This window comes from Astatotilapia calliptera, chromosome 20 (assembly GCF_964374335.1).
Source record: "Astatotilapia calliptera chromosome 20, fAstCal68.1, whole genome shotgun sequence".
In the NCBI taxonomy this organism is placed as follows: Eukaryota; Metazoa; Chordata; class Actinopteri; order Cichliformes; family Cichlidae; genus Astatotilapia; species Astatotilapia calliptera.
In genome coordinates this window covers 17,820,704-17,845,000 of record NC_137441.1, presented here as the reverse complement: position 1 = coordinate 17,845,000, position 24,297 = coordinate 17,820,704, and the positions used below count along the sequence as shown (strand labels likewise).

The window sequence follows — 24,297 nt, the reverse complement described above, 5'->3', positions numbered from 1 at the left end:
CATGCACATACTGATCCATGATTCCTAAATAATCAGCTGTATTTTGTATAATAACAGTCCTTAAAGAAACCCTGCAATGCCACATTTTCCATGTGTTAGCAAAAGGAGGAGGTTTACAATGGCTCATCTGAAACATCTTAGTGCATTTATTATTTCTATGCTATTGTAAGTCATTATTGTCAGGCTGTCCTAAACACTGCATGAAAAACCTTCAGTTGATGCCAAATATACTGCACCAAAAGTACTGACAGGGACTAGAAAGTAAGAGAGCACACACTGGCTTCTCTTTAGTGGCTCCAGATTCTGATTTAAAATCCTTCCCCTCAAACACAAGTTTGGATTCAGGAGGCAGACGCTCTCTACTTTTAAGATTAGGCTTCAAACTTTCCTTTTTGCTTATAGTTAGCACTGGATCAGGTCACCCGAACACTTTAAATACAACGTTTTTTGCAAAACACCAGAAATCTGTTGTGAAACCACGTTTCCCAACACAAAGTGACGGCACATTACAAGAACCTCCAACCAGAAAAGGCCAAGCTTCTCACTTTGCAAGTTTTTCCGCCTCCTCAGCCTCCAGCTCAGCAGAGCACTTAACAGTAGGCGGCCGGCTCCTCTGACGAGTCATCAGGTATGGGGAGTGGGGCTGAGTGAGCTTCAGGTGGTTCCCCTTTGCTGTGGCGGGTCCTGTTGAAACAGGATGCAGATACAATGAAAACCTGCAATAATGGTTTTTTTTAACCCTTATCTGAAGAGTGTCACAGAGAGTCAGCATGCACCACACCTCTCTCTTGACTTCTACGACTGTGCATATGGTAGCGGGTGGGGGTTCGCTTCTGGAACTGCTCGATCTGCTGGGCCATGGGCACATAAGCGCTCGCCTCTTCTGCCTTTCTCTTGTTGCCTGTTGACAGGTTGAAAGGTTTGGGCACTGTGGCACCTTTCCGAGCCTTTGCCTGAAAACAAGTATAATCAGTTTTTTTTCCCCCATCTCACCTTAGCTTAAATATGCAGATGTTTCATCAAGTTTCTTTTAGCTGCTGTTAACAAAGATGAACTTTATAGTGGGCTGCAATGAACTGGCAATAAAGCAAGTTGTGTCACTTACTGGGGAGGACGGTTTGCGAAGCTGACTGACAAAGTCCACTTCCTTCTCTGTGTTGCATGAAGTGGAGGACTTAACACGGGTATCTGTACTGAAGTGGAAGTCTTTGGGCACAGTTGTAGACAGGAATGTCTTCTTTGGTGGTGGATCTGAAATGACAGTGGTTTGGTTTGGTTTTTTTAAACCAAACAAGTAAAGTGAACACTTTTAACCCCCAGAACTCTAAACTCATCAGAACTGCTAACAGGAGTCATTTTGACCTGCAACAACAGTAATGGCAAAGACAGCGCTTCTGGGTCATCTCAGATCCTTTAAAAATGCACATGAGAATAAACCAATAAACAAAGGGTACAACACATAAAACTGACACCTAAACAATTTACTTGAATAAGAACATTATGAAAAGTGAAAAATGTGGTAGTACATGTGCTGAAATAGAGGTGTGAAAACACTTAAACAGACCGATCAACTCATTGTCTGCATTGTAAACTTAACCACAGAGCAGGTTACAAAAATGTAAGAAACATTTAATTTCTATAAAAAGTAAAACAGTCAAGTTTCATCCGTTTCCTTCACATCGTCTTTGCTGATTGGACCTGAAGCACCACCCACACTGCAGCTCAGTTCTGACACATCTGCTTCACCATCTGATTGACTGCTCTCTCCACACACTTGACTGCTCAGTTCACCCAGCATGCCTAGCAACACTTTCATTTTACTTTAGTCTCTATAGGTCACAATGACATCTTTGACAGTTCAGAGTATGAGTGGTCGTACTATTTCTCCCCTCTTAAAAAACAAATTCACCAAAAAAAACAAACAAACAAATTTTAGGAATATTTCTGGAAACACAGGCTGATGAAAAAAAAAAATGATGGGGTTTTATTTTTCACAGCTCGTTTTGTTTACGGTAAATGCCAAAGGGTCAAACGTACCCGTTGGCAGTTCTAGAGTTAGAGTGTTACTACTGGCTGTAGCACCACAGTCTGAAACATGTACTCACTCCCAGCTAGAGCAGCCTTGTAGCTGGCCTCATTCTTCTTCCGGTGAAGAGCAACTTCCTTCTGAAGGTTCCTGATGCGCTCCAGCTCCAGCTCCTCAGAGGTGCTCGGCCTGCGGGTCACAGATTTTTGTAGACTTTAATCTTTAGTAAAGGTACATCTGTACCCCCGTCTCTCATTTAGAGGCTCAACATGTCAACGTTCTCTTCATGACCCTACTACTTAAAAAAAAAAAAAAAAAAAAAAAAAAAAGGCGACTGGCTCAAGCTCAAGGACTCATTTACACCAAATCCCAGACACTACACCTGCTACCATCATCCACCTTCCCACATGTTTGGGTGGGGTACTGTCTTAAAGAAGAATTCCTACAATGTGAGTACTGGAGGTCAGCCCAGTACTCAGAACAAACCTGAACAAGAGAAATTCAAGCACTTCATGCACTGCAACCATTGATCATCGTAATTATTAAGCATCCTATCCTGTCAATTAATCACATAATCAGACAAGAAATTATTTTTACTTATGAGCAATAATCAAAAGAGAAAAAAGGGTTTAAAATGAACTGCTCATTGGTTTCCATTTTACAAATGTCAGTCAAAGAACAGTCAAAGGTCAAAATCAAATAAGGTATACATAAAATCTCTACTCTGACACAAAATAAATGTCTGTGGCATTTGGCTGTTTGGGAAGAGGGAATGTTTTAGAAGTGACTTGGCAGCAGCAGACGGATGCAGAGCGACACAGGGCGAGCTTTCTGGTGTGAGGGGTTTGTGACATTTAGTGTAGTCATCTGTTTTTTTGTTGTTGTTTTTTTTTTTTCAAAACAATGAGGCGACTCCTGAATGTCACAGATTGCTAAGAACCAACCAAAGGCAGGAAGAACTATATAAACACCTGTTTTTGTGAGGCCTGATGTGGCTGTATCGCCTGATACCTGTCCATGAGGAGGAGAACTCTGCAGCGGTTACCTGTGCCTCAACAACAGCCGCACACAGGAGTGACTGATACTGCAGCAGTAAGCAAAACGACCGGGCTGGAGAGTTCAAACAGCTGGAGACCAACCAACTCTCTAACCCCACTCCACACGCCAAATCACACAAATCCCCGTTTCTCCACAATAACTCAGGCTGTCAGTAGCAGCTCATTTACACTGTGGGAATGATTTACCTGACAATGGAAAAATACTTATGACACGACACTAATGTGACAAATGCAAATTTTCTGGCCATACACTGTAACAAAACACAAGATTAATGTATGGTGGGTCTTTTAGCCATTATGTAGCGCTTACCTTTGCTTTAACAATGAACAATTTGTTGTTCCCCTCCGACACGGCGCCATTATTTACCCAGCCAGATCCAAAATGCATGTATCTGTCCCTGCTTTCAAAGCTTTAATCCTGGCAGCAGTGTAAGGTGAGGGGTGCTCTACAAGCTACATGGTGGTGACCAAACTGGTGAGACTCTCACAGAGACATCACTACTTTCAGGGATTCAAATAAAGCTGCACAGTATGATCACAGGCCCCCGAAAAAGTTTCCCTCCATGGACAGATGATCCAAGCAGTCCGTCTAATATTTACAGTCATGAATAATGTTTTACCCACGAGGGTAGTGAGTCGGGTCATGTGACTGAAAACTGAACACACTTCTCACAAGTCCAGATTCTCTGTTTATAACCACTTTAAGACTAACAAATATCTGATTTTCATCCTTTTCTCTAGTTTTATACTCTCCAGCCTTCCTTCTGTTACCAGTATCAGCTCACCCTCCGTCCTGCTTACAAACTTGGAACCTGCCGTTTATTTTTAGCAGTCTTAAAACCGCTCGCTCTACCATGAAGTAAATACATATGAGCCAGTTTTACTTTATCATTCTACACAAATGCTGAACATTTCCAGCCGAGAGCATTTTAACATTAATTTCAAGTTCTTTCTCATTGTACATTCAAGGATAGATAAAGGTGTAAGGCACAGTCTTACTCTGTGAGTGTGGAGGTGGAAGCTGCTGCGTGGGTCTGATGTTCTCTCTTTGAATTTAGCCGCTCACTCCTGCGGGGACCAAACCCAGAAAGCAGCTGCTCACTCCTGGATTTTTGGGCAACAGGACATCTACATTAAACTGCTGTAACTGAAAACTCTAAGAAAAAAGCTGAAGGTGAAGAGATGGTTTCTTAGCTTTCTAACTGGTAGAAAGTGTGCATGTGCTGGACTCTCAGCTTTTTCAGGTTTAGAATGATGACAGGATACTTCTAATACTCACTCTTTGCATTTCTTTGATGGTGGTGCAGCTGGACCGCTGGTCATGTCTTTACGCTTTGAAACTCTAAAATAAATTAGAACAGAAGCAGTTCTCAAACTTGAACCGATTACACACAGATGCTGTTCTATAACCATCGTGTTTTTACGCAGGAGCTGGATCAGACAGCGAAGCTGCAGTGTTTAAGGTTTGGACTCTGCATGGTACAAAGAGTACTGCACACCCACTTAGAGGAGTTGCCAATACATACATGCAATGCCACACATTTATTAAGTATTTATTAATGTATTTACACTTGTCTCTTCCACAATGTCAGTCTTACTTTTACTGTTTTGAACCAGCTTCATTTTCACCTTCTTTCCTTCCTGCACTCGGCACCAGTGGCACTTTTATTGTGACGACTATTTTTACTTTTTATCGTTCTGCTGTAACAAAACACTTTTCTTTGTGGGATCAATAAATTATCTGTCCATATTTATCATGTAGGGTTTGTGTAGAACCTATTTAATACAAATGATATACAACAGGAAACTGTCAATGAATGACTGGATGCCAGAATTTCATGAGTGCCGCCTCGTGTACAGCCCCTTTGGCAAAACCCAACAAGTCTTCTACTGAGTGCATCATGTGGGAAAGAAACCTTTTGTGTGAAAGTTTCACATGGTTACACAAAAGTAACAACTACATCAACTGTACCTGCGTGGCTGTGCAGGGACTTTAATAACAGGCCTTTGCTTTGAACGGACATCGTTCTGTGTGCGACGTTCAGCACCCCAGGACGTCACAATGTTTGCAGGTGGAGATGCCGATATGCTGGGACCTGGAACATAAAAACAATTACAGATAGTCACACATTAACCAAGTTACAAGGACAGAAAATAATAACTAAAGATGCACGGGGGTGTTGACTAACCAGAGTCACCGTCAGTGTTTGTTTGAGACAACATCACATGCTCAGGCTCATCACTTGTCAGATGCAGCTGGTCCGGTCTCGAAGGTGTGATAAGATGATCACTTTCTCCCACAGCGTGCATTTCTGCCCACGAGAGATTCGATGGTCAAAACTTTTCAATTCTGGTAACTAGTACACTACAGATTCGATTGTAAAACCCCACTTTTTTAGTTAGAAATCCCACCTGAGGGGCCATTCCAGTTTAGGAGAAAAAGAAAACATTAACCTAATAAAGTCTGACTTTAAATGGAACGCTCAGTCAAATCCTCAGGACTGACGATCAAATAGAGCAAGCCTATTCAAATGGTGGCAAACAGGCTACATGCAGCCCAGAAGCAACCTCTGAGTGTCCCTGCCTGTGGTCCTGGCAGAATTTTTTTTTTTTTTCTTACAGCATAGTGTAGACTGTGAATGCAACACTCCTAGTAGGCTAGCAACATTCAACCCACAATGCAGCGTGATGTTGTAAACATTAAGCTATCATGGCACCAGTTCCCCAATGTTAAGAAAGTAGCAGTCGTCATCCTCATCCTCTGTTTGGGTCAACGTACACATGTGAATCAAGCTTTTCACACATGAACTCAATAAAAAGCAGCTCTCGTTGTTCACTGACTGACACTTCACCACTGCCTTTGGATTACACTGACATCTTACGAGCCAAAAGTTGCCGCTCTTGTTCAGAAAAAAGTCATGTCTCCCATTAATAATGTAAGAGGTAACTGTAGCCTACATATCAACATAATGTGGGATGTCTAACAAGCCATGCTTAATTACAGGTGTTGATTTAAAACAAACCTGTATTCCCTCAGTGTGCAGCAGTAAATGTTGTATTCATATGTGTTACTGCTATGGTTTGTGCATTTGATAGGATTGATTGTTCTTTTTTTAAATTCTGTTAAATGCTCTTTAAGATGTGTCTGAGTCACCAAAATATTTATTTTATTTTGAAAGGGAATTATCAAAACGTCTGTTGTTTTTTTTTATAAATTCAAATGTGAAGAAAAAGTATTGCTACTACTGCAGACGCTATTCAGTTATAGCTCATTTAATGTTTTTTTTATGGACCTTTAGGTGTGCATTTGTGAGCGGTCACCAGATTTAAAAGGAACAAAGTGAATAAACATTACTTGTTTTTCCAATACATTTGTGTTGGTTTGAAATTTATCATGATCTGCTGCTACTGGCTGCAAAAATATCTCTACAAAAAAATAAATAATAATAATAATCTAGCCCAAATAACTTTTTAGTTGAATAGCCGTGAAATAGAGGATCAAACTCCATTAAACAAAAAGACACTATAGTAGTTTGTTGACCTCGAGTGCTGCTGGTCTGACCCAAGCTAAAAACGACTCTTCCTCCCTCATATTTTAAATATCACAGTCAGGACGTGCTGGTTAGCTCAGTGAGAGACCAGCAAACCATTGGCCACATGGCCAGAGTGCAGCGACGCATGCTTGAGCTGCAGCCCTTTGCTGCATGTCTTCACCCCTACTCTCTACTTTCTTGCTCATCTATCCAATAGAGGCATAAATGCACAAAAAATGTTTTTAGAAAACAATTAAAAAACACCGCAGTCAGGACTAACACGTGGTAATATTCCCTAGTCCTCTGGATTACAATGGAGACCCTACTCTGCAGAAGAATGCCAGAGTTACCAATCTCACAGTTAGTTGTGACAGTTTGTTGAACATGCTTCCTGGAATAGGGCCCTGTTGATGTCTTTGTTTTGGTTTTGCAACCATTATGAGGCAACAAACCACAATGCATTGCCATTCCAAGAACAATCACTGGTGTGTGTTTATATACATCATCGGGAATTCAATGGGGATGTGGCAAACAGCACCTAGAGGCCAACTTCAAGCCTGTAGCACAAATTACCATCAACTGTGGGATTTACCAATGAGATGCTCTGTCCCCACTGCTGTTCTTCACAGGCCTGAACCCCCTCAGCCCGACCATTAACAAGACTCGCTAGGGATACAGACTACAGAATGGAGCCACCTTCGCTTCATGGAGGACACGAAGCTGTATTCAAGGAGTGAATGTGGCATTGATTCACTGATCTATACAACAAGGATCTACAGTAGTGACACAGCTATATAATCCAGATTGCAGATGTGTCGTTGGACGGTAATAAAGAGAGGGGGGGTAGTCAGAATCGAGTGGGTTGCACTACCAGAAGGCAACATTGCAGATATCAAGGAAAGTTAAAAGTACTTGGGAATCCCACAGGTAAATGAACGCCACAGTCACCAAATACCCAACATGACAAATCTGAATTTTAAAAAACTGGACTAAATTTCAATAAAACTCATTTTCAATGTAAAAGATACACACAGGCTACAAAACAGATCTTTTTTTATATATATATAATACAACACTCTTAAAATAAATATGCAGGGACACTGAAGCTCTTGTAAATATGAAATTAAATAGTAAAATGGTAAAATGAGGAACTGACTGGTTAATATACAGCGCTTTTCTGCTCTGAGCATTCTATAAAACCGCCTCATTCAACCATTCACACAAGCAACAAATATCAAACATTAGTACCCCAATGGATGCATCAGAGAGCAACCCGGGGTTTGCATCTTGCCCAAGGATATTAGGCAAACAGACTGGAACAGCCCAGCATCAGAGCACCAACTTTCTAACTAAAGATGACCTGCTCTACCTCCTCAGCTTAAACTCTCTCTCTACATTCAAAACACTTGGAGATGACAATATGACCTGCGAGTGGACACTTTGGTTAAAACTGTTAGCCAACATCCTAAGATAAAGGATACTGGAAAATGGTAGGAATGACGTACGCAAGTTTTTGTGAAACAAGTCACCAAAAAGCCTTCTTCAAAAAGTGTTAGATCCGCTTTTGTAGCCCTCCATAACACCCACTTGCTGTATGCCCAGCAGGGTATCCTTTAAAATGCATATTGTTGGATAAAGATGTGCAGAGGACACTTACCAAACCACTTGTCGTCGGTTTCAGCATTCACTAGTTCTTTGAAGTCAACGACGTGGGACGGGGCATCAAACTCGTAGCGCTCCGAAGTATCCCCGGACTCGTTCTCGGCCATGTTTTCAGGTTATTTCTTCGACAACTCACTAAACAGGGAACTACGAAGATTGCAAACTTCAAATTATCAATCTTTCAGCCAAAAAACAGTTTTATTTGCAACAACCAAACTGAGGTGACTTGCACCCACATAAACCACGGCTAGGTTGCATTCTATCGCTATGGCTTCATGGGAGACTATTGGCCGTGTTAGCCAAGACAACAGACCAAACTGGCTGGAAAAGGTCAAAAGCATTTACTTCTCGTCTCCTACGAGAATTTATCCTACAGTAATGTCACGTTAGCTTTGCAATTGCGGTTCCGAGTCGCTTTTTCTTCATAGAAACAGAATATAAACGGTAACATTGCTGATAAGGAAACAACTGCCGAGCTAGCGTTACATACGTCTTCACGAGAAGGTACTATTAACATAAACCCAACTATAAACTCACTCCATTATACACATAACAATATGCAACACTATATATTTTTAGTGAGCTAAAAAACTACATCTGAAAATAAGGCAGCAATAAATAATGTAAATGACTGCAAAAACTCACCGTCTTTGCTCACTGCGACTAAAAGGGAAAACAAACAAGCCGCGCAGCGCTCAACGGAAGCGTTTAAATTTGCCACTGTTTTGAACCAGCCAATGACAAACGTTGTATTCACCAACTTGTCACTTATTGGCTTATGCAATGTAAAAACGTATTACGTAACCACGTAATCACAAAACTTAAAATCTGCGTGATTTTGTACAGTGATGTGTGTAATTTTGAATACGCCGGCTCCAGTCCACATAATACTGAATATACGTTGTTATTTTTTAGAAATACACACCCACAAGTTGTTAAATTCAGTGTCACAAACTGAATCATCCAAAAGTAGAAATGTTTAATGTGTGACTTTCTTTTCGTTCTCTTAAAGATCGTTAAATAGGCAGCCACTTTTTCTTCCTCCAAACTTTTATGTCTTATAAACAGTGTAAATGGGTACATTCATCAGCTAAGGAAAAAAAAATGCAAAAAAATGATGGAACAAAAAATAAATAAATAAAAAATCAGCAAACGTTGCAGTTACACATCATGATGTCAGTGTATGATAGCACATACAGATAAACGCACACAACTAAATTATAAAGTAATGAAATGCACGACTGATTTTGTTCCTGCCTATGTGTTAACCCTGCGACAGACTGGCGACCTGTCCAGTGTGTACCCTGCCTCTTTAACTTGTGTGGGTAATATACAGGGTAATACATCTGCAACACGAGCTATCAGCGGTGACCCTTCGGTATATTGAATCAATAACATAGAACTTCAGAAAATGATGAAGGGGATACTGTGGGTGTCAGCTAACCTTGTTTCATATAATTTAATAGATAAATGCTTTATATACCAACTGCGCTCTAAACACGAACATCCCTGGGAGGCTGTACTCAGGGGCACAACCTTCAGCCTCTCGGTTAGGGCTAAACAATGACTTTTCATAATATATTATTTTGGTTGGCTAAGTTGCCGTTCACTCATGACTTCAACGTATCCTATTGGCTGAAAGTATGTGGTTTGGCCGGGACAATCCTCGTAGCGCTTTCGGGGGCGGGACTGTTAGTTCTGACAGGAAAACTAAAGAAAGGCGAGTATCTCGCAGGAAAAAGGTAAAACTCTGATTGCTCAGAATCTCCCTTTGCTTTTTAAAATTCTTAGCGTTGAAACTGGTATCAAGTAATATGCTTCCTTCTCTAAAGTGTGTGTGTTTAGGTCGACAAGAGGCCAGCTATCATGAAGAAGTAAGCAAAGTTAGCAAGCTAATGATTAGCTTCCGTAGACGAAAGGGAAACTGCAGCTAGGTAGAAGTTAGCCGACACTCTGGTGACCTAAAGAGGTCAACGGGCTACTTCAGAACTGAGGAAACATTAGCGTGCCAAGTTTTATGTAACTTCATTTCACCAGCGTTGAGCTGAGTTACAAGTGCCCCTCCATCGGAGGCACGTATCATTAAGGAAGTGAAGTTCTAAATCAGCATAATATTACAAAATCCCCAGATAACCGAGGCTTAAACTCTCAGCAGTGTATAACGGTAAACTATCTTGTTGTGAAGTAGTTAATGGTTCTTATAGGTATTTACAGAAAAGACTAGTCGTTTATAGTATAACTGTAAAGTTAGTTAGGAGATCGATGTACTCAAAATATGTCTGCCTTTACTGAACTGCGTTTGAGCGGACGTCTGAACCTTCAGGAAATAGTGATGTCACAGAAATACATCCTGAAATTACTGCTTTGGATAAAGAAGAGTCACAGCGCTTGAATGGGTTTATCGAGACAATTTAAAAGCCAAATTGTGGCATTTGTGAGCCAACATATTTATATTGGGTGCCATATTTAGTCAAAAGGACAGAAATTTGGTCTTAACTATCATAACTGTACTTTATTGTGTAGTGATGTGTTCAGTGTTATTGCCACACACACACACACACACACACACACACACACACACACACACACACACACACACACACACACACCAAAAATACTATAAGAAGTTTCATTTTTGACATGGTTGTCATATGTAATAAAAAGATGTCCACTAATGCTTTTAGCAAAACTCATAATTATTTATGTAAGAGATTAGTTCAGTAGATTCATTTTTCTAAAAAGGCAGCTTGGTCCAAAATAACTTGGAAAGTTGAAAAATAAAATTTAGTTTTTAATAATTTCAATTATCAAGGAAAAAAAAAAAAACCAAATTCCCTGGCCCTGTGGGGGGAAAGTTATTGGCCCCCTTGAGTTGAATTCAGTTTCACTCACCACAGAGCCTGATTACTGTCAGGCCAGTTTAATCAAGAAATTGCTTAAATACAACCTGTGTCACAACGTGAAGTAGGCTAAAAGATCTCAAAAAGTAACAAACCATGCCAAAGTCTAAAGAAACTCAAAAAGAGTTGAGAAACAAAGTAACTGACATCTGTCTGGAAATGTTTACAAAGCCATTTTTAAGGTTTTGGGACTCCAGGGCGCCACAGTGAGAGCCATTATCCACAAATAAAGAACACTTGGAACAGTGGTGAACTTCCCAAAATTGACAATGGGCGATATATTTGCACATGCACAGACTTTTTGATGGGCAGAGCAATGTAATCATGGACTGATTTGCATGTTTTAAAATACAGAAGAAGGCCAAACATGGACAAACTAATTTCCCCCCAAAATTAGGGCTGTCAGCCCTAATGCGGTCATCACGATTAATGCGATTAAAATTTTGAATGCGCTCAACCCATCTGGAGCGCAGAATGAACAAACTTTGGACTAACTGCTGAAATGCGTTGATAGAGACATTTCAGGGATTTTAATTCAGTCTGCGCTCCAGATGAGTTAATTGTTCATCGCGTTGGTCGTGATGATGGCACGTTAACGCTGACAGCACTAAAAAAAAAAAATAAAGTCGCCAATTTGGGATTTCTTTGGCTTTAAACCAGATGACAGAGGTAAACCTAAGGATGTAACCAAAGCGGTGTGCCGCTTGTGCAGACGTATAGTGCTCAAACACGGCTAACTTACATGAGTATGTACGTGTCCACCATCCGGCTGAGTATGCTAGGCTATCACCAGCTTCTGCAGCTCCATCAACAAGCATCTGGGCGCACTCTGAGGAAGGGGCATTTGCTCACAGATGAATGAGGGTGCTGTTAAAGCAGCGCTATTATTTTTCTTTCTGTTGACTGCTTCTATTAGCTCCATCATTATTAGCAAACTTACTCATAGGCAAATGAATCAATCAGTCAATAAATAAATACTTTTTTTTTTTTTTTACGGATCTTGGAAGCTAGCTGACCAAAATGAGTAACATCCAAGCCATCAATACATATCGCCAACTATTCATCTAATGCCCATCTCCACTAGTAAGGTAGCCGCAGTAGAAGATATGTCACTGATAACAAGAACTCCTCACAGTACTTGCAGGTCTTCACCTGAAGTCAAGCTCTTCGAGCCTCTGCAAGCAATGGAAACAGGCAAGGTGAGGATTAGTAAGTGTCAGAACTGCAATCCTTGATGAAACAACGCATTCGAAATACATCAGGAAGATGACCTCCTGAGTTTAGCTGCTCCAAGAATGCCTAAGACAGCTGAAGATGGAGAGTGATGAGGAAGAGGAAGTATGGATGACTGAGCCCCTGCGGATGAAGGAAGGATGAAGGAAGTGGATGACATCAAGAAATCCTACCAGTTCCTAGAAGAGGCCGGCCTACAGGACAGCACAGAGGCTGTGATCATGGCACATGCCTCTATGGATCTAAGCACCAGATCCATAAAGGCGGCTGTCACAGCTGACAGGACCCAAGTTACAGACTGTGCAAAGGGACCCTGGAAACTGTGAAACACATAGTACCAGGATAAAACCTGGTGAGTGTTGTTCCTGGAATCCAGCACATTCCAGGAACAACATCTGAGACCTCTTTCCAGGAGAAGAGCGCAGTCCTAGGAACAGCTAAGATACAGAACGCATAATAGCAGGATGTCAAGTTGGGACTCAATATGCCTCCTGTCTGGAAAAACTAGTCACATGCATTGTTCAGGTGTGAGTTGGGCCCATTCTTCAACACAAACATTCTTCAAATTCTGTGGTGGTCCTTGGCTCTTGGACGACACTTCTGATAAGTCTTTTCCTGCAGGGAACCATCCGATCCACAAAGGATTGGATGTTTCCCAACATCTGGGAAGAATTTTATGTCAGTAGCGCCTTTACAAATATATTCCCTTTGAAAACTGGTGACATGTTCAATACTTATTTTACCTGCTGTATTTAAAAACTAGTCCACCTACCTAGATACAGCAAGCTTCTTTATTTTATTTTTTTAACAAACCTGTGTTGTGCCTAATTTAGGGAAAATATGATTCAGCACCACTTTCCTCCTTGGGACCCTTAAAGGATGTTTTGGAATATAATTCTCAAACTTGGATAAACTTTTCTTCCATGTTTTCATTCATTGTGTGGTTGAACTTCATGCAGCTGTACACTTTTTTTTTTCTTTTTTTTTGGTGTTACAAACATACATCACAACGCACGGTTTTCAAAGCTCAACTGTTGAGGATTGACCATGACATGTGTGAGTGCTCACACTCTGCAGGAAACCGTTATTTTGCGGCACAAGCAATAGAAAAGAATGTGTTTCAGATCCCTGCATTCCATTTTCAGGCAAAGCAGTGGCTCTCTGATACAGTTGTGTCTGGTTTAGTTACAGAGGGATATTAATAATGTCCTCATCAGGCACTCTACCTGCAAAGACAGGAAATAACCACAACTGACAAAAGCTAGAACTGTTTTGCCTAACGTTCAAAATAAGCTGTGATGAAACATTACAGTTGAAGTTATTTTGTGATTGTTGAGAAATGTGCAAACATTTTAGGGACCTTGCTTCAGCTCTGTCCAAGCACACATTATTTTCTTCTTAGTTTTACGTAGTATTTTCTCACCTTTTCAGATTTCTTATTTCCCTGATTTTGTGTTTTCACAAGAGCTCAAACCACTCTCCCTAACAAGTTTGTCTTTGGCAATAAACCTTTGTGTTAATTTTAATCTCTAGCTTGGCTGATGGATTCTGTACTTTGACTTTTTTCAGATGGCGGCAATCAGAAAGAAACTGGTGATAGTCGGTGATGGAGCCTGTGGAAAGACTTGCCTCCTCATAGTGTTCAGCAAGGATCAGTTCCCTGAGGTCTATGTGCCTACAGTGTTTGAAAACTACGTGGCAGATATTGAGGTGGATGGTAAACAGGTAAGCTGTTCATTCTAACAATAAATGTCAGATTGTTTTATATTTATTGTAGCACAGTAGCATAGCAGTGTGTGTGCTATGTGTGAGGCTAAGAGTTTTAAGACGGGACATATCTAAAGTACTTTAACACTAGCCAATTTCATAAATAGCACATTATATTGTAACTATTGATTGATGTATGTATGTTAATATTGAAGCTGAAACTAGCTTTAATTATTTTCTCTATCTTGGATAGATTTATGAATGTTAATATAGATATAGCTGATAGAGTTGTGATATTCATTACTGCAAAATTTGCTTTTAACTTTTTGGTCAGCCACCTGCACAAAATGCAGCCACACGGATGATTTCTGTGGTTAATAAGTTCAGAGTTGACTTTAAGTACACCTTGAGTAAAGCTTAACAATAAATAATTTTAACATGGCAGTCTACCACTAATAGATAGTATTAGTCACATGCATTGCTCAGGTGTGATTTTGGTCCATTCTTCCACACAAACAGTCTTCAAGTCCTGAACGTTACATAGGCCCCTTCTATGAACTCTGACCTTTAGTTCTTTCCAAAGATTTTCAGTTGGGTTCAGGTCAGGTGACTGGCTGGACCATTTCAACAGCTTTATTTTCTTTCTTTGAAACCAGTTGACAGGTTCGTTGACAGTGTTGTCTTGCTGAAATATCCACCTTCATCCTGGTAGAAGGCACCAGATTTAATCAAGAACGTCTCGCTTCATTTTTCTATTCATCTTTCCTTCAATGACATGAAGCGTGTCAGTGCCGTATGCTGAAAAACATCCCCACACCATGATGTTCCAACCTCCAATTTTCAGTGTTGGTATGGTGTTTGTGAGGCGATATGTTGTGACCTCCCAGCATGGTGTGTAGACCAAGTTTGGTATCATCTGACCAGACTAACTTTCCCAGTATTTCACAGGCTTGTTTAAATGTTGTTCAGCAAACTTTCTGTAGCTCCATAAGTGCTCCTTGGCTCTTTGACAACTCTTCTGATAATTCTTTTCACTCTTCTGTCTGAAGTCTTGTGGGGAGCATCTGGTCATGGCTCGTTGATGGTAAAATGATGTTCTTTTCACCTCCAGATCATGGCCCCAACAGTACTTACTGGATCCTTCAGTAGTTTAGAAATTCTCCTGTAACCCATTCCATCAGTATGGTTGCAAAGGTCTAAAAGAGCTTATTTTACATTATATACATTATTTATGGACATCAGTGGTTTGACTTGTTTGTATGTGTGGATTGGATGGTTACCAACATCTGGTAGGAATTTCTGTCAATAACAACTTTAGAAATATATTTACTTAGAAAATTGGTGACATGTTCAATACTTATTTTACCTGCTGTATGCAAAGTGTTAAGGCCAGTCAAACTTCGATACAAGAGCAATGAATTTAGTTCAGCATAGAGCTGGGCGATATGAGATTTTTTCATATCACGATATGTTTTTTTCATTTCAGGCGATAACGATATCTATCACGATATAAGCCAAATAACTATATTTGTAAGATTTAAATGTGCCATTGCTCACAAGTAAAATGTGAAATAATCAGCAGCTTGTTTTTAAATATTTATTTCCCATAATAAGTTCAACAGGGTAGATGTACTTAAGGAACATGAGACTTTTTCAGATAAATAAAGGCAAATATTGCAAACTACACAAAAGGCAGCCGCTAAAGCGTTTAAGTTTCAAAATAGAACAAACGAAACAGACTAAATTGTCAATTCCACTTAGAAACAAAATATTAATTCTAAAAATAAATCTTAGTTTGTTTTACAGAAGAACAGACAAAACTGACTAACCTTTGTCAATATCAAATAAACTGAGAACTAAAAGGAAATTCTCAATCTCTCCTTGTTGTATAGCTTAGCTTTTCAAACAGTTTTAACAGTTACTTTAGTCTGACAAAAGCCGAATGACGAATTAGCGCTTCCAGTCAGAGACTGAGGCTACGTCCACACGTACACGGGTATTTTTGAAAACGGAGATTTTCCGTTTTCGTTTTAAAAAATAATCCCGTCCACACATAAAGGCAGAAATGAAGGAAAACGCTGCTATGAACATGCCAAAGCAGCAGGTGGCGCTAGATTCCTAACCGTGCAGAAATGTTGGCCAATCAGAAGTCTAGAAGCCTCGGTGGGAAAAAGTAAACAAAGCTGGGGCATAGAAGCAGAACCGAGTCGTATGTGTGGAGGGACAGTAACTGTGTGTATATGTAAGCATTTAAACACTGCAGAGAGTAGAATTAACAGTAACAGTATTGTAGAAATTCATTTCACCGAAACAATAACGTGGCGCACAGTGTGACGCATGCACCGCTTTATTGTATTTCCAGACTTGCTTTCGGCACATTTACAGTGCACGCTGCTGTTTTTTGTCAGACTTGAAATAGCCGAAATACCTTCACACTACGGAACTTCTATGGCTCTTCCGTTCGACAATCTCTCCGGCATTGGAACCATCATCTGTTTTCTCTTCGGTCACGCTCGGTTGATTTTTCTAGTCGGCACACTCATTTCCTCCATTATGCGCTGGCTCCATTACCCGCTGGCTGCTTCCCAAACAAACACACGTGCGGCTTGGCACTTGTGCTGTACGTAACAAGTCACGCGACGTGACGCTGCGGCCCTGATTGGTTCGGCTCTGCGCTACTTAATTTGGATCGGCTGACCTTTTTTTTTTTTTTTTTTTTTAAGAGGACAAGAGCAGCGAAGTCTATCGCGATAGCTTAATTTCTCTATCGAGTAAAAGTTATATCGCGATACATATCGTTATCGTTCTATCGCCTAGCTCTAGTTCAGCATAATGAGGCACATCACAAACTAACCACCTCCTATTACCAGTTTTAAATCTCTGTTTATATCTAACTGTACATACTCGTGTACATACCCTTTCAAACTGAATTTCTGTAATACTGCATCTCACCTGCAGTATCTGTGCAGCTCACGCTTTGGATTGACTGATCAAGCAAAACATGATCTGGAGCCGGGTCATAATTTTACAGCTTAGCAAGAAAACAAACAAAAATGAATCCATTTCCCTCCCAGTTGTAAAACTGGAGCGAGGTCTGTCCATCCAAACTATCTATGAATGCAAAATCAAAACAATTATCAATGCATTACTCGGTATAGAAATTACTTGTAGATCACATTAATCTTGAGAGAATGTCTGCCTCCTCAAACAAGGATCTTGGGGGCAGATGTCACCAAGAGTTTGGTGGGTTGTGCTGCTCTTTTCTTCTCTACTGTCGCCCCCTTAAGTTTGTCTGCACCTTCATCAGTCGAGTGCTCATGCCCTCGATTTTAGGACTCTGTGTAAGCTAGAACACTAATCAATGATTTACACCTCATGCACTTACATACATGCCTGAATGGCTTCCATCCACCTGTCTTCATAGCATGCTGTTACATGATAAAAATGGGCCTGTGTTTGAGGACCCTAAGCAGGATTGGTGTGTGTAGTAGGAATTAACTATAGTCCCTCCCCTGCAGGTGGAGCTGGCCTTGTGGGACACAGCAGGTCAGGAGGACTATGACCGACTGCGGCCTCTGTCATATCCAGACACAGATGTCATCCTCATGTGCTTTTCCATTGACAGCCCTGACAGTTTAGGTGAGTCTGTTTCTGTTGGTTTCATTAAAAAAAATGAAAAAACTCTTTTATATCTGCTGCATGTTTACCTTGTCCACATTGTACCTGATGCAGAGAATATTCCGGAGAAGTGGACTCCAGAAGTGAAGCACTTCTGTCCCAATGTGCCCATTATTCTTGTGGGAAACAAGAAAGACCTGCGAAATGATGAGCACACACGCCGAGAGTTGGCTAAAATGAAACAGGTCAGTGACGGCATGCACTCATACAGTTTCATATTAATCCCACCACACAAACACTACACTAACATAACTAATGACAAAAATGTCCATAACTTTTGTGTGTCAGCCTTTAGTCTACTACAGTTTCCACTAACATTCATTAGGTTTTTTTATAGGGCTGCAGCCACTGATAATGAAGACAAATATATTTACTAACTTTTGTTTTGATATAAAGTGTGATATAAGTGAAAAGTTTGGACACAGTTTCTCATTCAATGGTTTTTCTTTATTTTCATGACTGTTTACATTGTAGATTCTCACTGAAGGCATCAAAACTATGAATGAACACATAAGTGTGAAATAACTGAAAACATATTTGATATTTTAGATTCTTCCTAACAGCCCCTTTGCTTTGATTCCTGCTTTGCACACTCTTGGCGTTCTCTCCATGAGCTTCATGAGGTCGTCTCCTGAAATGGTTTCCAACAGTCTTGAAGGAGTTCCCAGAGATGATGAGCACTTGTTGGTCCTTTTGCCTTCACTCTGCGCTCCATCTCATCCCAAACCATCTCCACTGGGTTTAGGTCAGGTGACTGTGGAGGCCAGGCCTCCATCACTCTCTTGGTCAAACAGCCGTGACACAGCCTGGAGGTGTGTTTGGGGTCACTGTGCTGTTGAAAAATCAATGATGGGATGGCATGTTGCTGCAGGATGCTGTGGTAGCCTTGCTGGTTCAGTGTGTCGTTAGTTTTGAATAAATCTCCAATAGTGTCACCAGCAAAGCCCCCTGACACAATCACGTCTCCTCCTCCATGCTTCACAGTGCATGCATGTAGAGACCATTGTTCACCATTTCTGCGTCACGGGTGGAACCAAACATCTCAAATTCTGACTCATCAGACCAAAGCACAGATGTCCACTGGTCTAATGTCCATTCCTTGTGTTTCTTGGCCCAAACAAATCTCTTCTGCTTGTTGCTTTTCCTTAGTCGTGGTTTCTTAGCAGCTGTTTGACCATAAAGGCCTGATTCACACAGTCTCCTCTGAACATGTAGAGAGATGTCTGTTACTGGAGCTCTGTGTGGCATGTATCTGGGCTCTAATCTGAGCTGCTGTTAACTTGTGATTTCTGAGGCTGGTGACTCGGATGAATGTGTCCTCAGCAGCAGAGGACTGGGGCGTCCTCATGTGAGACAGTTTCATCATAGCGTTTGGTTCCTGCGACTGCACTCGGGGACACAATCAAAGTTTTCCAGACTGACTGACCTTCAGTTCTTAAAGTAACGATGGGCTGTTGTTTCTCTTTACTTAGCTGATTGGTTCTTGCCATAATATGAATTCTAACAGCTGTCAAATAGGGCTGTCAGCTGTGTACCAACCTGACTGCTGCACAACACAACTGATGGTCCTAACCTCATTAAGAAGGCAACAAATGAACCTTGACAGGCACACCTGTGAAGTGAAACCATGTCAGGTGACAACATCATGAAGCTCACTGAGAGAAGGCAGAGGGTTTGCAGCGCTGTCAACAAAGCAAAAAAATCATATTTTGCATGGTTGGATCTTAACAAGGTTCCAAGTAGAGCTTCAATATGCAACATGAAGAAATGGGAGTGAGACAAAACAATTATTTTTGAAAACAACATTTAAACGGAAACAGGCTGTTTTACAGCTGAACAAAAGTTTAGGTCCACACCTCAAAAAAAAACCTGTAAACCCCCCAAAACAGAAATCAAAGGTCCAAACATGAACTCGGTCATGAGCAGCTCCACCGTGTTGATCACATCAGAAATTACTTCCGGCATGCTTGATGATTTGCTGGTAAAGTTAAGACAGGCTTCTGCATATACCATACTGTGGACAGGTGTGCTTTATACATTTACAGTAAAGAGTTCAGATGGGGAGTGTCTGGAATTGATTGATTGTAATCTGTGGGCTAAATGTGCTCACAGCCAATCTGTGGGAGGGATCAAAGACTTATTTCACTCAATGACAAACAAATCAAGATTACTTTTATGTTTTTGTTTCTGGACCTTCGGTTACTCTTACTGATCTCCATTAAAATTAATCTACCATGAACATTAGAGTGTGTTCATTTCTTCTAAGTGAGCAAACGTATAAATCCCACAGAGGGTCGAATAATGATTTCACTTCTTCTTTTTCATTGGATTGAGCTGGTTTTCCTTCATGGTTTTGTTCTTCCCAAACAGGAACCTGTGAAGTCAGAGGAGGCGAGAGAAATGGCCAACCGGATCAATGCCTTTGGTTACTTGGAGTGCTCAGCCAAGACGAAGGATGGTGTGAGGGAGGTGTTTGAGATGGCCACCAGGGCGGCGCTACAGGCCAAGAAACGAGGCAGAAAGAGTGGCTGCCTTCTGCTATAGAGTGTCAAGTTACACAGGTTAGGGAGGACAGGAGGAAAGGATCCTTGCCAACAAAATCATTCCTCCTGTTTCTACGTTGTCACCATGCTGTGCAGAATTGAATGGGTCCTTTTCAGGAATAAGGGAGAAAATCAAACTAGGTCAAAAGGGGAGTGTAAGCATTCATGTCCAAGGTTTAATCTGCCTTTAATCTGTAATCATATCTTTGGATTCATCAAACCTAAAATCAAGAGAACATGGAAAGAAGGAACCATCTCTCTTAAAGAGGTGCGTTGGGATTTCCAGACCTATGAAGTGGTCTCCGTTATTCTAAATTGCAGCCTGATGGTCTGTACACGAGCCCATCTTTAGAACTGATCCATCCCAGGTGTTCAGTACATTCACAGCTGTGTACCATATGAACAAGTTTCTGGAGGACTTGGCTTGTGGCGTTTCTTTCAGTTAACATCCTATTAGTCTGTACTTTTGTCATTTCCTTTATTTCTCTGCAATGACCATCCAACTCTATACAGACCTGATTTCCTCCTTTATGATGATGAAGTAACCTGTCGCTGCAGGTTCACATTCAAAATCCACACTACCGCTCAAAAGTACAAGTTGCCAAATGTCAAATTAAATAATTCAATAAAAATCACACTTTTATTCTTTATTATTGATATTAAAAAGTTAGAAATAATGATTTTTGCAAAAATAATTGAGTCTTTCCAGCATTCTACCATCAGTTTGCTGACATTTTAGTTCATTCTTCCAGAAGCTCCCAGTTTAATGTGGGTGAGAGTGGACTGAGATCCAATGACTGTGCTGGGTTCTCAGCTGCTTCTGTATAGTTTAGTCATTCTATGGCTCACTGTGCTGTTGCAGTCAGTCAGCATCCACAGGATCCGATGTTGTCCTGAATTTCCCAGAATTTCCCACTTCACCCCAAAGACCTCCAAAACTTTTACAAAGTGCCACTTGACAGGTGGCAGGCACACCTCCACGATCCTTCAGTCTTTGTCTCAGAAATATTCTTTTTGACCCAAATACCTCTGTTAGGTTTATCTGTTCATAAAACTTTCTCCCTGACTTCCTCTGTCTAACATCTGTTCTTTTTTCCCCACGTTATTTCTAAAGCACTTTAAAAACAACATAACAGCTGACCAAAGTGCTGTACAGAAAATAAGAGAACAAAAGAATAAATCAGTAAAAGTACATACAAAGGGTAAGAAGACGACAACTCTCACTGGGTTAAAAGCCAGGTGTGTGAGTTAAAAGTTGTGTTTTTAAACGGGTTTTAAAAACAGTGAGGGATGGAGCCTGCCTGACCTCCAGAGGCAGCTCATCCCACATTTTGGGAGCCAAAGCTGCAGAAGCTGGGTCTCCTTTGGATTTATAAAAGCACCTGGTTAGCTGATGTAAGAGCATGTGACGGCATGTAAGGGTGAAGCAGCTCAGGGGCAAAACCATTAAGAGAATTAAAAACAAAATAATTTTAAAATGGATTCAAAACCTTTACCCATCTATTCATTTTATAAGGTGGTCTCTTTTTTCCCCACTGTTTTTAAGCAGGCATTCCTGATCTGCTTCTCAGCTCTTGTTGTTTAGTGTTTAACAGGTGTTGTTCTCAGACAGCAGACTCATGTATTTGGCCTGCTGCTCAGTTGGGCTGTTCTATAAAGGGAATAATATTGTGTACAATGTTCTGGGCAGTTTCCTGCATGCAATAGCGTTCATTTTCATAGCACATTATGGTTGAACACACAAAGGATGATGTTTCAGTTACTCAGCTAGCTAAAAGTTTAAAAATGTAATGAATTAACATTCTAACATGATAAACTTGAATTAGTAACAACATGCCATTGGAACACTGTGTGCTAAAAATCGGCCTTTCTACTCCAATACAGGTATTCCAATAAAATTACAGTAATGCATGATTACATTAGTTGTGTATGATGTAGTCATAGACTGTGGTTCATTTCTGACTTTTTGTTTTTCAAAATAAAAGTCTGCGCTTCTCTTTCAAAACAAGGACTTTGTGTGATGCCAAACCTTGTGTGTAAGATTAAATTACCAGTGTTTTGTACAACTTTTCAAAATTTGATTGCTCGATTTTGTTTTTCAAGTCATTAAACTGATGTGGACTGTCTAACACTGTATGTAGTTGGCTATAGAAGCGCTAACAAAGGCAAATGATCCTGAACAGAGTTTTTGTTAACTGTCAGATATTAAAGAGGCCTCGGTGTACCTCTGACACAGAGGAGTGGATGTTTATAGAAGAAAGGATTGTGTTCGAGTCGAGCAGTTCCAGTTTTAATGCCACACCTCCATGTTTCTGATCCGGTCTTGTTCACCTGCTGTCTTGAAGAGTTAATATAATGTACAATTTCTACAACACTAATTCCATCAGTGCTACAGTTAGACTGTAACTAGAAGGCTTTTAAGACTGGACACACTTGGTAAAGAACAGTGTTTCTCTTCTAATATCTTTGTGTTGTACTGATGGAATTAGGGCTCTGGAAATTTACATTATGCTACTTTAAAGCATGTTGTGAGGCTAATATGTAACTCATTATTTAAGTACAAGTTTGAACATTTATAGTGTACCTATATGTTTTGTTTTTCTTTCCTGCTCTGCATTCCATTGTATGCTATTTTAACTATGGGATATTCCATCAGCTTACTTTTGTATTATTTGCACATAGCTTCAAATGTCTGTGTCATATAAAAACACACAATGTCCAAATTCTGAAATGCAAAATGCAAGGATCTTCTATAGGATTGGTTATTTGTAAGCAAAATATTCTTTTATATCCAGTAGTCTTTTGTAAAGTTTTCTAAAGGAAATACATTTGAGAATGACCAAATCTGCTGTGTGTGTCACTTCTCATGTGTTTTGTCCTCTTACCCACTTAAGAGTGTCCAAGTCTTGGCTCAAGATGGTGAGCATGATGGTCTGTGTAGATGTCCATGTGTCTGCAAACGTATAACAGGAACATATTCCCCATCGATGCTATAACCTCATCAATAGCCAAGTTTAATCCCAACTCCATACTGCAAACATTCAACTGTTATAATATTCAAGTATTCCAGATAAGCAATGAGTCTAGTTTTGCCTCACAAAGGAAAAATAACATAAAAACCACAGTGTAATTACTGGCCAACACTTGGCAGACTTATGATGTAAGTGTGTGTGAGCCCCACATTTAAGGGCTTTAGATGCAGAGAGATGCAGAGAGGCTGGAGAAGGTTATGAAAGCCATTCTAAAAACCTGACAGTTTAGCAGTTCAGCGGATAAAATGACTGTTGCTGTTTTTTCAAAAACAATGCACTGCACATCAAACCTCATCCCAACAATGACATATGGTGGAGGAAGCATGTTTTGGGATCGACGCCTGATCTCTTCATCCTCAAATATATTCCATTGTGGACACAGACAACTGGAGACCCCGAGGAGTCATTACTTTAAAGTCTGACACTAGTGGGCATGCAAGTGGAAGTACATCTGAGGCTTTACAGTCATTAAAGGAACAATAAATTGAATCAATGAGTCTGATTATTTGCACTGGATCTAGCGAGCGATTCACAAGTTGAATCTTAGGACAGTTTGATGAAATAAGATAAATTACCCAAAGCATGGATGTAAATTAATATCAGAATTATTCAAAAAAAAATCAGGGAGGCCTGTGCTTAACCCACATGAGGTGGTGTAGCATGATGCGATGATATTTTATAATCAAGATATTCCATAACTGTTGATGAACTGAAACACCTCGCAGAAGGACTGGTCCAAAGTTGTTCTTCGTTACTGTGCAAGTGTCACGAGCAACTGTAGAAAAACCTGTGATGAAGACTGGTCCAGTGAACACTCGTTAAGATTTTACAACAGAAAGCACCAATAAATAAAGATGAACTCGCAAGTTCCACTTTATTGCTGTGCGGAATCTCAAAACATTCTTCTTTTGGAGTGTTATATGTG

General features: G+C 40.4%; 2 protein-coding genes across 4 annotated transcripts in view; one reads left to right on the top strand and one right to left on the bottom strand.

The window, feature by feature from the left end:
• The window catches only part of tpx2 (TPX2 microtubule nucleation factor), a 13,649-nt gene extending 4,607 nt beyond the window's left edge, over positions 1 to 9,042 (bottom strand). For both annotated transcript variants that reach the window (XM_026154708.2, XM_026154709.2), the window contains exons 1-10: positions 8,925 to 9,042; positions 8,275 to 8,426; positions 5,274 to 5,396; positions 5,057 to 5,180; positions 4,364 to 4,426; positions 4,084 to 4,188; positions 2,106 to 2,215; positions 1,106 to 1,251; positions 782 to 953; positions 546 to 684 (exon numbers count right to left, since the gene is read on the bottom strand). In XM_026154708.2, the coding sequence (XP_026010493.2) occupies positions 546 to 684; positions 782 to 953; positions 1,106 to 1,251; positions 2,106 to 2,215; positions 4,084 to 4,188; positions 4,364 to 4,426; positions 5,057 to 5,180; positions 5,274 to 5,396; positions 8,275 to 8,386 (1,094 nt within the window). In that variant the 5' untranslated portion in view covers positions 8,387 to 8,426; positions 8,925 to 9,042. The remainder of the gene's footprint in view (positions 1 to 545; positions 685 to 781; positions 954 to 1,105; positions 1,252 to 2,105; positions 2,216 to 4,083; positions 4,189 to 4,363; positions 4,427 to 5,056; positions 5,181 to 5,273; positions 5,397 to 8,274; positions 8,427 to 8,924) is intronic.
• An 828-nt stretch (positions 9,043 to 9,870) lies between these two features.
• On the top strand, positions 9,871 to 23,184 carry rhoaa (ras homolog gene family, member Aa). Of its 2 annotated transcripts, none has more exons than XM_026153148.2 (5): positions 9,871 to 10,021; positions 13,982 to 14,137; positions 17,638 to 17,758; positions 17,852 to 17,982; positions 20,168 to 23,184. In XM_026153148.2, exons 1-5 carry the CDS (start codon positions 9,923 to 9,925, stop codon positions 20,339 to 20,341), a joined length of 681 nt encoding a protein of 226 aa, XP_026008933.2. In that variant the 5' UTR covers positions 9,871 to 9,922; the 3' UTR covers positions 20,342 to 23,184. The 2 variants fall into 2 exon arrangements, with proteins under 2 accessions (XP_026008933.2, XP_026008934.1); XM_026153149.2 differs by having other exon boundaries at positions 9,945 to 9,999; positions 20,168 to 22,345.
• Positions 23,185 to 24,297: the final 1,113 nt, after the last annotated feature.